This window comes from Elaeis guineensis, chromosome 1 (assembly GCF_000442705.2).
Source record: "Elaeis guineensis isolate ETL-2024a chromosome 1, EG11, whole genome shotgun sequence".
Lineage (NCBI taxonomy): Eukaryota > Viridiplantae > Streptophyta > Magnoliopsida > Arecales > Arecaceae > Elaeis > Elaeis guineensis.
In genome coordinates, this window is record NC_025993.2 from 145,985,790 (window position 1) to 146,003,368 (window position 17,579).

The 17,579-nt window shown below is 38.3% G+C and overlaps 2 protein-coding genes across 2 annotated transcripts in view; both read left to right on the forward strand.

Moving 5' to 3' along the window:
• The window catches only part of LOC105038943 (glycerophosphodiester phosphodiesterase GDPDL3), a 41,541-nt gene that overhangs the window by 8,131 nt on the left and 15,831 nt on the right, over positions 1-17,579 (forward strand). The window contains 6 exon segments of the mRNA XM_010914875.4: positions 4,091-4,200; positions 4,315-4,327; positions 4,330-4,815; positions 10,301-10,339; positions 10,445-10,732; positions 13,676-13,818. Coding sequence (XP_010913177.2) covers positions 4,091-4,200; positions 4,315-4,327; positions 4,330-4,815; positions 10,301-10,339; positions 10,445-10,732; positions 13,676-13,818 — 1,079 coding nt within the window.
• On the forward strand, positions 4,826-10,247 carry LOC140851446 (uncharacterized). The gene is made up of 2 exons (XM_073242982.1): positions 4,826-8,402; positions 8,520-10,247. Exons 1-2 carry the CDS (start codon positions 8,273-8,275, stop codon positions 8,711-8,713), a joined length of 324 nt encoding a protein of 107 aa, XP_073099083.1. The 5' UTR covers positions 4,826-8,272; the 3' UTR covers positions 8,714-10,247.

The window sequence follows — 17,579 nt, forward strand, 5'->3', positions numbered from 1 at the left end:
TTGTTGATCGATTTTCCAAAATGGCTCATTTTATTCCCTGTCCAAAAACTTCCAATGCTACATATGTTGCCAAAATTTTTGTATCTGAAATTGTTAGGCTCTATGATTTACCAAAAACGATAGTGACCGATAGGGATGTTCGATTCGTTAGCTATTTTTGAAAAAAATTATGGAAAATCATGGGCACAAAATTGCTTTTTCTCATCTTCACACCACCTCCAAACCGATGGACAAACTGAAGTTGTAAATAGGAGTTTGGGGAATCTATTGAGATGTCTTGTCAATGAACATATAAATAATTGGGACATTATCCTGCCACAAGTAGAATTTGCTTATAATAGTTCAGTAAATCGAACAATTGGGATGAGCCCATTTGAGATTGTAACAGGATATAATCCTAGAAAATCGATTAATTTAGTAAAACTTTTACTAAAACATAGAATTAGTGAGCATGCATCATCTTTCACACAGCATATGCACAATCTACATCATGAAATTCGACGTAAGATAATTTTAAACAATGAAAATTATAAAAGGGCTGTAGATGAACACCGGCGTGAAAAAGAATTTGGCAAGGGAGAAATGGTGATGGTGAGGATTAAACCAGGATGGCCTCTACAACGAGCTGTTCGAAAATTACATGCACAAAATATGGGTCCATTTAAGGTCCTTAAAAGGATCGGGTCTAATGCTTATCTTTTAGATTTGCCATCCGATATGAGAATTAGCCTCATTTTTAATGTTGAGGATCTAACACTGTATTACCCAGACATAGAAAACCCAGTTTCTTCTTTGCCACCTTCACCTCTTGTCCCTAGAACTTCCTTGCAGAAGAAGAAAGATGACATTGAGGCGATTCTAGACGATCGGGTTGGATCAACGGTAGATGGTGGGGAATAAAGTTTTCTGGTGAAATGGTTGTATCGGCCTGAAGAAGACGCAACTTGGATAACACAGACTGAGCTGCAACAACTCAGTCCAAAGCTTTATAAGCAGTATATTATGATCCATTTGTCAGAGCCGAATTTTTCGAAGCCTGCAAGAGTTCATGCAAATCGGGCATATTTTGAACGTATGTGCGCCGTCGCCTTCGAAATTCGAGCATTTGGCTTGATGATGGGCTCGCACCCATTACCCCTGGTTGAGTTCGTCCACATTTGATGAATGTGACCGGATCCATTAGTTGTTAGGAATTTGTTTCAAGTTGTTATTTTGGATATTTTGTTAGGGATTTATTTCAAGTTGTTATTTTGAATATTTTGTTAGGGATTTGTTTCAAGTTATTATTTTAGATATTTTGTTAGGGATTTGTTTTAAGTTGTTATTTTTGAATTTGTTTAGTTGTTATCCGGTTAGTTTCATAAATTTGTTAAACAAAATGGTCTATAAATAAAGGTGCATTGTATTCATGAAGGATAAGAAGAAAAAAAATTTCTTTCTTAAATGTTTGCCTTCGCACTTTGCGTCGAACGGTGTGAGGCCGTATGGGAGTGATTCCCAAATTTCTTTTAACTATTCTGTTTACTTCGTTCTCCCCTCAATCGAGTTGCATCCACCGCTGATCCTAACGCCAACCCAACACCAATCTACCACCGCACCATCCCGATCATAGCTCAACAACTTTTGTCGTGTCGACTTCTCCAATTCTCATCACCAACTCCGGAAACATTGAACCCTCCCACCTTTGGATTCGACATCTAACGGAAAAATGAAAGCTTGAACCTTGTAGGAATTTAAACGAACTCCATATTTGAGCAGAATTGACAACAATCCTTGCGAGCCATGGTAAATTTTCAGCCTTTCTAATTCTTTTCTTGTTTAATTCTATTTCTCTGGTTTCTGTTGTTCGTGTTTTTATAAAGTATTGTTGTCAAAATTAACTTGCGTCGAATTCAGATTTCAATTTTGTATTTAGGATTTGCATTGCATTAAGTTCTAATTTTAGATCTACATTCCTAGACTTTTACCCTGCATCAGACTCCTAACTTGATTAGTTAGGGTCTGCACTATTGTTGGATCCGGTTGAATTGCTCTATGCTCACTAGCGCTCTAGAAGATGGTGGCGGCAATGGAGTCAACAATCGCAATTGAGGGAGATTGGATTCTTGCAGGGTGACCTCTCTCGAGGAACCTTAAGATCTGATAGGGGATGTATTAGACTGGTTCCTTCTGTTGGATGGCATAGCTTTTCGTTTGGTTTTCAGAAATGGTGCCAATCTGTTGCTGTCGATCTCTGGATCATTGATGTGCTGCTTCCATTGACATCAAGGGAGTCAAAGAACTCTTTGGAGAAACTCCAGCTGGGCCCTCTAATGCTTAAGTTAGAGAGGGTGTTTGCGTGGGAATTAAGGAGAAATCAGAGAGACGGAGTGTCGTTCTAACTGAGGTTTAGCAGTTACATTTCATGGTCTTTGGGTTTATGTATAGTCGAGGGATACAGAATCCCTAGATATTGCATTCTAGCAGCTTGGAGTCATGCTGTATCTGTTGGAGATTCCATTGTAACCACATGAGCCCTGGTAGTAACCACCTGAGGTCATGCCATAACAGCCTAGGATCGTGCCACAACTGTGGCAGCACGTGTTGTAACTGCCTGGGTGTGTGGGCGCTAGTTGTAACTTGCATATCTGGCCATTGTCTAAGGTGAGAGGGCTCTGGTTAGCTTGGTGCCGAGCCAAGTGGTTGTCATGGCTCGACCATTTGTTCAGCAGGATTTGACTTGCTCTGATCATGTCGAGCAGGTGTCGTGGCTGCCATGTACCTGTTGTGAGGTGGTCGAAATTGGTCACACCACATCACCATGCTTATTTGATGCCACATTACAAGGGTAAGATTAAAGGGATAGGGATAGAAAGGAATACTTCACTAGAAGATTCGGAGAAGCAACTATAGAGATTGTCATGATGGATATCATTTACTGACTTGAAGTTTGGACATCTACAACTTACAGAAGAGATATCCTTTGTAAAACGGTTGTTGTTGAATTTAGGTCAAATGAGCAGTCATGTAAAAAGATGAAGAAACCAAGGCGGACCTGGATGGAAGTTATAAGAAATGATACGGAATCATTTTATCCTGATACAACTTGAGGAGCAAGTTTAAGTATGAGAGCTAGTTTTAGTTAGGATGCGAAATTAATATATGATTACAGGACTTGCACCTAATGGAGCATGATATCAATCTTGTACTGCATGTTCTATATTGACTGCAATTTATATACATAGACAAGTTATAGAAGATCATGTTTGAGTTTGAGGACAGCATTTGAGATTGTCCATGTGCATTTTACACCACAATGGGTTAACACTCTTATTTCTGAAAATCTGTGCAGTCCACCCAATCCAACTTCCTACAAATGAAAAAATCATGATGCTTAATACAACCAATAATTGGTGGCCTACTACAGTTGATTCCACATGATGATCTAGGAGTATGCTTGATGATATGCAGACTCCATGTGATTACATTTTCTGAGAACTAGGGTGGGTGGAAGCTCAGCTGAAAATCAGGATGGGGCAAGATCCAACCCAGGTTTCTAGTGCTACTCAACCCGCTGACAATTGGCACCCTCTTGAATTACTTATGTATAGCATCTTTATGTTGAGATATAAACCATGCCATTAAGAAATCAGAGCCTAGCAAACCAAAAAGTTGGAAAAACAATAACAAGGCCATCCAATATTTCTTTTTTAGGAAGACTGGCAATAATGTTAGGCCATCTAATGTTTGAATTGTTAAGTTTTTTTTCAAGAGTGAATAAAATAGTCTGCAGTCCATGGTGGGCTACTATACTAACTATTGATCAGAGCATTGAAGGACTTAGCTTTGGTTGTGACCCACGAATAAAGAATGATTCTTGTAGCTGGCGCATGTCAATGGTTTTTTTGTATGTTATTGATCCAATGGAAAATTGAAAAAAATTGTCTGCCTCTATTTCCTTTTCATGTTGTTCAGATTTTATTTTGGTTGATGTGATTATTAAAATACAATGAAAGCAAAACTAGAACCCTAATTTTTTTGTGAATTATTGCTTTCTGCTATTGTATTACATGTATAGTAATATACTCGCTGTCCTTTACAACTTGAGCAGTAACGCAAGCAATTTATTCTCGGCCTGATGGATTTGATAACATGTTTCCTATCCTTGCTGTTGATGATGTAACACAATTTAGGCCACCTGGTCTTTGGTTGAATATACAGGTATGACTATGGACCCACATTGGTTTCACCTACGTTCTTTGGCACTGTTTCTCTATGTAAAATTTTTTACTCAGTTACTTCCAACTATCTTCAAATTTTTCTTGTGCCATGCAGCATGATATTTTCTACAGGACCACAATTTAAACATGAGAAGCTATGTGCTTTCTGTGTCAAGGCGTGTTATTGTCAACTATATCTCGTCACCAGAGGTGAATTTTCTCAGAAGTATAGAAGCAAGATTTAGAAAAAGCAAAACAAAGCTTGTTTTTCGCTTTCTTAATCAAGACATTCCTGAACCTTCTACAAATCAAACATATGGTTTGCTGTTGAAAAATCTTACATTTATCAAGACATTTGCCTCTGGAATTCTTGTCCCCAAACATTACATTTGGCTTGTGACATCTGATAATTATCTACAATCCTACACTTCCATCGTCATGGATGCCCATAAAGCAGGGTTGGAAATCTTTGCAGCAGACTTTGCAAATGACAATATTATTAGCTACAATTACAGTTATGATCCTTTATCTGAATATCTTTATTTCATTGACAATGGGTTCTTCTCTGTTGATGGTGTGCTGACAGACTACCCTATAACTCCATCAGAGGCTATTGGTAATTTTCTCTTCTTTTCAATATTAAAATTTTGTTGTTAACCATGTCAAATTTTAATTGCATAAGATTTTATTTCCCTCTAGAAAAATGCCACCATATAAAAAGGGTCATATGCAAGAGGGTTATCATCAACTCAGTTGCTATTTATCGTCATCTCTCCAACCTCTTGTGAATTGCCTCCCATTTGAGTTTTATATAGTGCCCTACTTTTTGACACTTCTATCAATAAATGGGTTACGATGTCTTTATATTGTTTTATCTCATTTGAGTTTCACAAGATAAATGGGTTCAAACTCAATAATAGAAATTGATACTTAGCAGAATGGACCTTCTATTGATAAATTATCTATTATCCTTCGCCAGTCCCATTATACTAGAACTTCATTTGGCTGTTCCTTTTTTTGTTATATATAATGAGGATTGTCCTACAAATGATGGTCTATTAATGTTGAAAAATAGAGGCGGAAAAAGAGAGATAAGGAAGAGAGGAAGATGGGATTTCGAAAGAATAAGGAATTGATTTCCTCTAGGATCTACAGGATCTCTTTTATTAATTTTCAGAACCTCAATTTAGGAATTTTACAACTATATACAACCATTATTTCATTCTAATTAGGAAGATTACATTCCCAATTAGAGGAACCATATTTCCTCTAATTAGGAAGATTACATTCCCAATTAGAGGGATCTACGGCTCATTTCAACACTTCCCCTCAAGATGGGTTATAGATATCATAAAGACACCCATCTTATTACAAATAAATGAAAAAGACTGTGAACTAAGATCTTTAGTCAAAATGTCTGCCAGCTGACTAACAGATCGCACATAGGGCATACAAATGATTCTGGCATCAATCTTCTCCTTGATAAAATATCGATCGATCTCAATGTGTTTCGTCCGATCATGCTGAACTGGATTATTAGCAATATTGATTGTTGTTTGTTATCACAATACAGCATAAGGGGCGACAACCGGTAAAGACCTAGTTTCAATAACAAGATCCACAATCATAAAATCTCACATACACCGTTTGCCATAGCTCGATACTCTGCCTCTGCAGTAGATCGAGCAACCACATTCTATTTCTTGTTTCACCAAGTAACTAGGTTACCTCCAACAAAAGTAGGGTAACTTGAAGTAGAGCGACGGTCATCAAGTGACCCAGCCCAGTCAGCATCTGTGTAGCACCTACCCGTAGGTTGCCATGACAAGAATAAAGCAAACCACGATCAGGACAGCTTTTGAGATATCGAAGTATCCGTATCACAGCATCCATATGAACAGAATATGGGTCATGCATAAACTGACTTACCACACTAATGGCGAATGCAATATCCGGTCGTGTATGAGACAAATAAATCAAACGCCCTACCAATCATTGGTAACATTCTCGATCAACAGGAACATCGGCATCAGCTACTAGTCGATGATTTTGCTCAATAGGAGTAGTAATAGGTCGACATCCCAACATATCGGTCTCTGTAAGAAGATCCAGAATATATTTTTTTTGGGAGAGAAAAATTCTTTTTGAAGAACGGGTAACCTCTATCCCAAGAAAATATCGCAGATGTCCAAGATCTTTCACCTCAAATATCTGTGCTAGCTGATCCTTCAAACGAGTTATCTCCTCAGAATCATCTCCTGTGACCACAATATCGTCAACATAGACAATCAAAACAGCAATCTTACCGTTGTTGTGCCGAAAGAAGAGTGTGTGATCAGCATTGCTCTATTTATACCCCATCTGAATAATTGTCTATCGGAAGCGATTGAACCAAGCACGAGGTGACTGCTTCAGACCATAAAGAGAACGCCGTAACCGACATACTTTGTCCGCTATCTGAGCAGTAGCAAACCTTGGTGGAATATCCATATACACCTCCTTCTGAAGTTTTTCATGAAGAAAAGCATTCTTTATATCGGGCTGGAACAGATCCCATCCAAAGTTAGCAGCACACGATACAAGGGTCCTTATAGAGTTCATATTTGCAACGGGTGCAAAAATTTCATCATAGTCGATGCCATAAGTCTGTGTATATCCTTTTGCTATCAAATGAGTTTTGTAACGTTCAACAGTACCCTCAGGTGTCTGCTTAACTGTGAAAACCTATTTACATTCTACAGTTTATTTCTAACTGGCAAAGATACAAGTTCCCATGTATTATTTTTTTCTAGTGCTCGCATCTCCTCAAGCATGGCGGTTTTCCACTTGGGGTCTTCCTTAGCAACCTTCCAATTCTTGGGTATGGAGATAGAAGATAGAGAAGCTATGAAACTCGGATAAGATGGAGAGAGAAACTTATCGGATACAAAGTTAGTGATGTCATATTTATACCTCACTCCATCCTTAAGTTGAGCGGGAATACTAGCATGACGAGTAGGCTTACGTAAAGCAATAGGAATATTCAAATCATCATTATCTAATATAAAATGAATGGGAGACACAGGGGAATTACCATTCATCTTGGAAGGGGACGTAGAAGATGAAGCCATTGGGATAGAAAAGGAAGATCTGGAGACTGGAGAATGCGCAATAGGCTCTTAAAGGGAAGGTAAACAGGTGAATCTGAAGTAACAAGCTGTGATATAGACTCAGATGCTTTCACTTGAGTGTCGGAGCCAGCAGAATTAGGCTCAGAACTAGGTTCTCTCTGAGTGTCTCCAGTAGAACTAGGCTCAGAATCACCGTCTGTATTAGTAGAACTGCTAACATCCATAGTAATAGGACCCCCTTAAGTAGAAAACTCTCCCTCTCGGCCATCACCAGAAGTGACGGAAGAGGATGCAGAAGATATATAGAATGGCTCAGACTCCCAAAATGTTACATCCATGCTGAGAAGCAACTTCCACTTTGTTGGACACCAACATTTGTACCCTTTCTGTGTGAAAGAATAGTCTACAAAAATGCACTTGAGGGCACGAGCATCAAGCTTGCTAACTGAAGGTCGATGATCCCGAACAAAACAAACACAACCAAATACCTTGGGGGAACTATGAAAGAATTTGTTCCTTGCAGGCATTCAAGAGGTGTCTTATAGTCCAGAGTTCGAAGAGGCATTCGATTAATCAGATATGCTCCTGTTAGCACTGCTTCTCCCCATAAAAACTTAGAATTCCACTGTCTGACAGGTATCCCATCTCTTTCTGGCCTTTTTTCAGTATCATTTATGAATCCCTCAAGATTGTGAGAATCCAAAATTAGACGAACATGTCGCATCCAACTTAAGTAGGTACCCGGCCCATCCAATTTGATCGGATTAGCTTCCAGGGTGATTTTTGAAGACTCACCATCCAAGATACGAGACTCCATCATCCTAATCATCAATTTTTTCAAATCCTCCATGGTTAAAGAAGTTTTATCACCCATTACCAAAGAACACTCAAATGGTATTCCACAAATAAACAAATGCAATCTTGAGGGAAGAATTTCTCACCAACGATCTGAGATAAACTCAAATGACGAATAAAAAGTGTCGAATACCTACTCGCATGAAAGGCACTTCGACATATTCAAAAACTCCCAAGGAAGATACTCCATTGCTGCTCCAGAACAAGCCTCAGCATCCTGGGATTGAAGGCACATGTGGTAGTTGCTCCAATTTTTTTTTTTAATCCTTTTTTTTCTTCCTTTCCTTTTTTTCTTTTTTTTTCACAGAAAATCAACAGAAGATTTCACTGTTCATCTTCTCATCTGCTTCTTCAGATCGCGGACAGCAGGAGGCTATAGCCGACGGGATGGATGTCGATGATGAAGACATCGACGATGCGGGAGTAACAGGTGGGCCGTCGAGGGTGAAGGACCGGCGCTGCTGGAGACAGGATGTGTGCTACACGGTTGTCACGGTGCCGAACGGCGAGGAGGTCGGCGACAGAGGCAGGCGGCGGGGTGGATGCTGATGGTGAAAGTGTAGGCGATGCGGGACTGAAGATCTCGGTGCCGAAAATCTCGGCAGTGCCGGAGATGAGGTGGACACAAGGAGGTTGGCGACGGTGGAGGCTAGGATCGTTGGGTAGAAGGAAAAGAGGTTGTAGAGAATCGGTGGAGATTGCAGAGGGATATATGGGTTAAGGCTCTGATACCATGTTGAAAAACAGAGACGGAAAAAGAGAGATAAAGAAGAGAGGAAGATGGGATTTCAAAGGAATGAGGAATTGATTTCCTCTAGGATCCACAGGATCCCTTTTATTAATTTTTAGAACCTCAATTTACGAATTTTACAACTATATACAACCATTATTTTCCTCTAATTAGGAAGATTACATTCCCAATTAGAGAAACCATATTTCCCTCTAATCAGGAAGATTACATTTTCAATTAGAGGGATCTAAAGCTCATTTCAACAATTAATATTGGTTAATAGCTAAATAACTCCAGCATTACCAGAAACTCTGGATGTGTGCAGACCATGTTATGATGAAGTGAGCAAACTAGGATGATTCGGTCCACCTTGATATCAAGTAGGTTGGCCAATTGAGAGCAACATAGGAGAATAATTAAAATATCTGAACTGGATTTTTTTTTTTTTTTTAAATTACCCCTTCTCTTCTCTGGGGAATTCGGAAATATCACCAGATTTCTCTTCACATGCAGTTCCTTTTATCTAGAATATAAAGTCCTTTAATATTAGTCTATGTTTTTTGTTGCAAAACCATCACATCCATTTGCTGATGCATTGTTCATGGAGTCAGGAGCTGTTCATCTGCGCATATCGTTGTTTCATTCATAATTTTATCTCTTGTCCTTTCCCTGAGGTCATTTCCATTGACAGAGATCTTGTAGGGGATTATATTTCTACCATCAAAATAGACATGTGTATGTGTGCATACTTGTGTTTAGTAACATAGCACGAACTAAAGAACTTAACCCCACTTATTATGTAAGAGAACATATGCAGATTTGCTTTATCATTGTTGTCAGCAAAGAACATCATTGTCTTCACCCAAGGATAGATCATTAAAAGAAATGTTTTCCTATTCCATTATGAATTCCAAGCACACTTATTTGGTCACTAAATCTCAGCACTTGAATGTTCATGTTTCTAGCTATTGGCTCTGCTTGGCAAAAAGTAATGTCACAAGTAGACATGGGCCTTAAAGTACTGTTTTTAGACACCTTGTGTGAGCATGGTTTCTCACCAAACCATAATTTGTGAAAGCTTTTTACATCATTATCATTGAATTGTTCTGGTGCTTGAAAAAATTATTCATTTATTCTCTTTGTAGCCAATTCATGGTTGAGTACTTTCTTCTTCTGTAAAATTTGACTTGAACTTATTTTCTGGCAACTTAGCCCTAGTATGATATGCATATCAGGAAACAAACAGGTGACTGCTATGAACTTCTTGCAAGATTTTACCTTCATTTGTATTCAGTTTATATCAATTTTTCATTTTACTAATTATATTCTGATAGACCAGAAGTATAATTTCTATATGTTGTTTGAATGGAAAGAAAACATTGACATGTATCTCTATATTATTGCAGGTTGCTTTTCTCATATAAACAAGAGCAGCATGGATCATGGTATTTGGCCTTTAATATTGTTCTTTGACTTGCCTTTATTTGTCGTGACGCTTGTGTTACCAATTAAAGCTCAACTTTTAATCTTTTCATTCCTACGTGCTGCAGTAAGGCCTCTCATTATCTCGCATAATGGAGCTAGTGGAGACTACCCCGACTGCACTGATCTGGCTTATCAGAAAGCGGTTAAAGATGGTGCAGATGTAATTGATTGCCCTGTTCAAGTAACAAAAGATGGAATTCTCATATGCATGAGCTCGATTGACCTTCTGAGTGATACTACGGTAACAAGATCACCTTTCAGTTCCCGTACTTCTATTATCCCGGATATTAAGGGGACTCCTGGAATTTATACTTTTAATCTCACATTGGATGAGATTCAAAAGTACTTGCTACGTAAGTTGATATATGTACCATTTCTCTGCAAACTACCTTTGATTTTAAAGTTCAGAATTATTAAAGAAATCAGTTGCATGATTTTTCTTTAAACAAAGGAATATGTGATAAAAAAACTCAATTTGTCAGATTTTTCTATTTTAAGATGAGCTTTAGATGTAGATGACCAGTGTTATTTTTATCTTGGACAGATTTTTGGAAAAATCTTCTAGATTTTTATCATGTATTGCTAGAGGTAGTTGATTGACCTGTGAAGAGGAGGTTCTTCATAATTAATCACAATGATAAGCACTGGCCATAGCTCATACATTGTTCAGCTTAACAATTGTTGCGAGTATTGTTGCGAAGCGTGCTTATTGTTTAGCATCACGGTCTCATGTAGATTCTATGGTTTGTCAGTATGATAGAAAATGGCCATTCTCCTTTGGGAAGGAGAATTGCCATTGCAGCACAGACAAAGAAAAAGAAGACTAGTTTTAAGTTTTAACAGCACAAGCTCCAATAGTAGCCACAGCCTTGAACACTAAGATTACTGCTGGAATCACAAGGCTCAATATGATTGGCAAAGCTAGGAGACTTCTGTTTATCAACTATAGAGATAAAAATGCAAGTTTTTTGTAACCTTCTGCTTGGTTGATGTGGAGAGCTTTGTTAAAATGATTAAAATATGGAGGAAGCCAGGAAACAATACATTATGAAATAAGATCTTTACAGAAACAGTTCACTCACGCATGCAAAACTAGGAGACAAAAGACAAAATTAAATAAGAAAGAGAAATAAAACCTGCACGTTATATGTTTTTCACCCCTAGTAGGGTTGCCAACTGTAGAAGAGGGCAATGCAAGTGAGGATGCCCTTCAATTTCTAGATTAGAACCAGACTGCAATTGGACAGGACTTTCCAAATCTACAGTATAACATTCCAAGTATCATCAGTCTGGGCATGTGTTACGAAGCCTTAAAAAAGACCTGTATATCAAACTTCTAAATCTTAGAAACTTGTAAGGACTATCTATCTCAGTACCTTACGTTTAATGAAGTATCAGCTGTCACTAAGTTTTATAACATGCAAGCATTATATAGAGTTGTTGATTCCTTGAAATCAATAACAGACAAGTTCGTAATCTTCATTCTTCTCTGAACTCTGTTTAACTTCTCCACGTTTTCTTTGCATGCCTTCCTTGATGCACCACCTGTAAGTTGTCCCAAGCCAACCATGCAAATGCTATAAGTCCCAATATATCGTGTATATTTATGCAAGAACTAAATTTTTTCCTCATATCTGCAAGATTCTCCCAAGTCTAAATAAATGCTTGATGGTGAAAGCAAATTCTGTTAGCTACCTTCCTAAGTGTTGACCCCATAATTATATGGAGACAAGTCCTCATAGTCAACGTGGTGATACTCAGCCATCTGCCTCCATTGCCAAGTAAACTCCACAACCAAACATTCCATTACCTCTGTCACCGTTTTCAAGTTTGTTCTACAAATCTCAAACATCAGGTTTCCTTATTTTTCCCAGCAAGCAATACTATTACCTGTTCACATGGTTGCCACATACTGTGGGGAAAGCAATGACATTAGAATCATGTTTTGATCTGCATATTCAAGCTTACATTGATGCTTTGAAGTGCCTCAAGTGATTCTATCATGTAATGGCTATTGACTTTTCACTGGGCCACCAATTCCTCCTTGAGAATAGTACTTCTCTACAAGACGGAAGCACGGTCCTCCTGGCACCATGATAATGTACCTAAATCTTCATGAGATATGGCCATCAGCTTCTTTTCCCTCTTCGCTACACCTTGTGTAAGCCCTGCTGAATCAAAAATATCCGGAACCTTATGTGGTGTAGGTAATACTCCATCAGTTTGCACCTGGAAATTTATAGTTGACATTTGCCACGATATCAGAACCAATGTCTATCAAACAATTGCTCATGACATTAATCTGTGGCCAAAAGCTTGATTGTTTTAGAAATTCATGCATTTGGAAACTAAGTCAACAAAATGAATAGAGCACAAAAGCACGTAAATTATTGCACAGTAACGCTGGTGAAGCTGATCCGAGAGAGATCACCACTGTCCCATTCCAAATAAAGATTAAATCAATGTCACTGTGTTTAATCTTCTTAGGACTTCAAATACCATATTCCCCAGAATGTTCTCAAATAGGATCCATGATGGCTAAAACATTTTTGGACTGCCCATTGTGTGAGCAAGCAGTTTCCTAAAAACTCATTATGAATGGAGGATTGTCACAGGGTCCAGCACAGACCACCATGTCTCAAGCAACTGCTGCCCTGAAAACAGAATTAGCAAACTCAGCTAACACATTGAAGTTGTTGCTCTCATGTTTTGTTTTCTTCTTCTGGTGAAGAGTTGAATACTACTTCTATAGACTACCTATGTATGATCGGATGAACCTTTCAAGTCTTTCAGCTACTAGTGATATTTTAAAATGTTATAGTTCTGATTTGTCACTGGACGTTCTTGCAGCTTTAGTTTGTCTTTGACAACCATTGATGCTTGTATCTTTCATATGATTTCTTATCATTAGTTCGAACACCATCATACATACAATCCAATAGGAGAGTCCTTTTCTGCACATGCCAAAATTAAAGAGGAGCATTAGCACTTTTTCTTTTTTCAAACACTGAAATTAAATATTTCTCTCTTTTTCTACATGTTGCAGCCACCATATCAGCTCCCGAGTTAGGAGGTTATAACTTGGTGCGAAATCCACGGCAGCTTTCGTTTGTCTTTGATAACCATTGATGCCTGTATCTTTCATATGATTTCTTATCATTAGTTTGAACACCATCATACATACAATCCAATAGGAGAGTCCTTTTCTGCACATGCCAAAATTAAAGAGGAGCATTAGCACTTTTTCTTTTTTCAAACACTGAAATTAAATATGTCTCTTTTTCTACATGTTGCAGCCACCATATCAGCTCCTGAGTTAGGAGGTTATAACTTGGTGCGAAATCCACGGTACAAGAATAAAGGGAACTTCACCACATTAAATGATTTTTTAGCCTTTGCAAAAGACAAGGATCTATCCGGAATCTTGATCACCATAGAGGTAAGAGTTTTAATGGTACATCTTTTTTGCTAACCACTAGACCCCAAAAACTTAAGCTGTTAGGGAAGCGGACCATGTGAAGGCATAAATGAGTCAAGAATGATTCAAGAATCAAGAAAACGACTAGAAACAAGTCAATATAAGAGAAGACTCGAAAATAAATTAGTTAAATTAGCTGAATGGGATTTGAACCATGACCTTTGGCTATGATCCATGTTAACTAATCACTAGACAACAAAAACAAGCTGTTGGGAAAAGGTCAGTAATGTAAATGGACCTTAAAACATCTCTTAGTCTATGAGATAAAACTGGAGACCGCTACATTTTGACCTGCTGCATGTTAGTGTCTATTACTGCACTGGACAACATAGCAATTTGTTCGTACAACACTACTTTTAAGCTATAGTTTTCTATTTTTAACTTAATTGCTTAAGGTAAACACTGAAGCTTCAAAAGTAAATGCTTATTTTTATTGATAATATGAAAGTAAGTGCTTTGCCTAGTCAGCTTGATACTTTGTCATTGTTGATTCTCACTGGATCTGTTACTTGATAGCAATCTTTTTTTGCTTATTTCAGTAAGATAACTGGAATGAAATTCAAGAGTGGTTGAGTTCTGTTAAGGAAATACTGTGATAGGTGAGCCTTTTGTAATGTTTTTATCTCAACCAGCATAGATATAGTAAATTTAATGTGCATGATTAATAACTAAAGTGCCTCAGATTAGGTTTTAGTCACAAGTTTGACATTTGAGAACAATGCAGCTAAGCCCAAATATTTCAAGAACTCCAAACAGAAATCACAATAATTCGACAAAGGTCTGTGAAGAATTTGAATAGAAATTGCAAATGTATCAAGGTTTTAAAAACAGGTATTGTGCCTGTTACCGGGTTTTGGCTGGGTCAGTATGATACTGGGTTGTCTCATACCAACAAATGATATGGGGCTTTGTACTGGCAGTATTCCAGGATGACTAGAAATCATTTTTTAAAAAAATTTTTCATTACTTTTTGGATTTTTATGCATCATGAAGATGATAACACAGCTTGTTTTGTATTCTTGTAATATTTAAAGGATGTTCTTAAAGGTCTATGTGATAATTGAGTGTCAATATCAGTATGGATACTCAATTATCAATCAACTCAATATTTATGAGTGAAGGATGGCAAACGTAATATAGTATTGGAAAAGGAAAATCATAATAACTCATTTTAATTGTCTAATCCCATATAGAATGTTGATGCCTCCTATATACATTGAGTTTTGCTGGTAGTTCATAATTGGAACATTGTACTAGCTTGGATATTGTCTCCATCCCTATTGGACATAAGATGTTGAATAATGAACTGATTGTGGGTCCTGATGTTGCAAACATGTACACATTTGGTACTCATCGAAGCCCCATCCCTGCTTAGGATATTAGGAAGCAACGTTGTATTTAGATCCTTGGCTATAGTCATATTGAGGGACCATGGTTTGTCGTACTGCCCCATACGGTATGGGGCATATCATTTCGTACCGAGAGGAAACCGGTAAGGAACCCCACTTCAAGTCAGTATAAGTCATGTACCGTCCATACCGTGGCATACCAATCCATTTTGAGGCGTACCAACCCATATTGGGTCGTATTGAGGTACATACCAATCTGTACCGAAGCGTACTGATTTGAATCAAGCGTACTGAGATAAAAATTGAGAAAAATAGTTTGGGAGCTATTTTGGTATACTATATGTACTGTACCATATAGGCCGTATCCTATCGAACCAGTAAGGTGCTGAAATGGTACTTGGTATTGAGATAGTGGATCTTGGGAGGGATAATATGCAAAATCAGATCTCGCTGGATATGAGTGGAAGAAACCAAATAGGTCATTCTTGGATGCAGCATAATGTCCACTATAACTATCTGATGCACTAGGAGATCCGTCTTTGGCATATTATGATAACTGCTATCCACTATAGCTTTCTAATGCATTGGTTGATGTGTCACTAATATTAACTCCGAGTCTATGTTACAGCTCCCGAGTCTTCTTGTCACTTATCTGATCTTTTTCATCAGCTCAGCTTCTAATATATTAGGTGTGCATATGGCCCTCCTATCTCTGAACATTGTTTCTCGCAATAGAGCTTCCAATATCTCTACATACCCATCCCCATAGCCCTGATTCTGTCTGCCCCAGCTGTACCACCCTTGAATCCTCTCCTACAAGACAATGTCTCCCTCCCAAATCTAGTTTGAGTTCAGGCCCCTTGATCTACCCGACATGGCATGCGTAAACTCTGCCTCATTGGTGAATGGATGAAGCTTCTAAGAATAGTCACCATTGTCATCACCCAACTCCCACCTTGCCTTCTTTGGCCTTCAGAGCTATCACTTGAAATGACACTATCATCATTGTTTGTTATCACAAGATAGTCTAGACAAGCTAGGATCCAATACTTCCAAAGTCTCATTATGATCTTCCTTGACTCCTATCATTGGCTACCTCAACTTGATCAGTTTCTACTTCTCCCTTGTACTTGCTCTTCTTAGTTCACTAACTAGCCCTGAAGGCCATGCACCATGCCAGACTTGAACATCTGGTCATCAAATTGTTGATTAGAATCCTCAGGTTCCTATCAAGTCTCCTATCGGGTGGGTAAGATATGCTTCGCTGCCCATATATCTACATCACACACCCCCCATCTCTTTCACTTATGGTTCTATCATGCTTTGGAAGGTCTCCTTGTCAATCTAGCACTCGTATTTCTCAAGTCTGCTGATCCGCCATCCATCCAAGTTTAGGATCTTGTCACAAACAAAGTTATCTGCTAATAGGTCTTTCTGTCCTTGTACTAATTCAAATACTTCTATCCCAATCTCATACCATAGTGTGCGAAAACTAAGTCATGTAGTTGCTTGCTCGTTAACTGGTTTCACATCTTGCTATGGATTAGGGCAAATGTAAACCTGTTCCATTCAATTTGGGTACCGACTAGCTTTCCTTCTTTGATGCTCATGATCACGAGCAGAGCATTCCTTCTTGGCTTGAGGGGAATTGGATGGAAACTTGTCTTGTTACTCCAAAACGCCCTTACATTCCAGCTGGATTTTTATTTATTGTCGGTAGGTGAAAAGAATTATAAATCCTTTCTAAGACATCCAATTTAGTGGATTAAAGTTGGTAATGGGCTGACAACTGAGAGAAAGACTAGTGTAAGATCCGGCTTGCCATGGGATGATGACCAAGACAGGAAACTGATCCAAAGAGGTTTTGTATATCATGCATTGAGATCCCTCTTTGATGAACATGAACTAGGCAAGTCTGAATCCCTTTCTATTATGTCAATTGGTCCTATGGGCATTCATAGAAAGCCTATATCTTATAGTATGTACAAGGACAAATTGGGCAATTTTATCTTTGATCTTTGACCTGCCATACATCCTTAGTGGTGGACTGATCAATTTCAAGCCTTATCTTTCGAAGACATACTATTTCAGTGTAATGAAAGACCGGTTTTTCCAAGGAAGCAACCCTTTTTTGCCTTGAATTGGTCAACATACATGCAATTCTCGACTTTTCATGGAGGATTAGATTCTTTCAATTGATAATGGGAATGGAAATGAAAAGCATAGCTGGGGCCTTCATGGTCTGAGATAACAGTCACAATAACATAAGCATGATGCTTTTGGGTAGTAATGTTGAACCAGGTGGCAGCGCGAGGGTATTTGGGATGAAAGATTGGTAATATCTCTGTAGATCTAGCAAGGGCAATGGCGCCC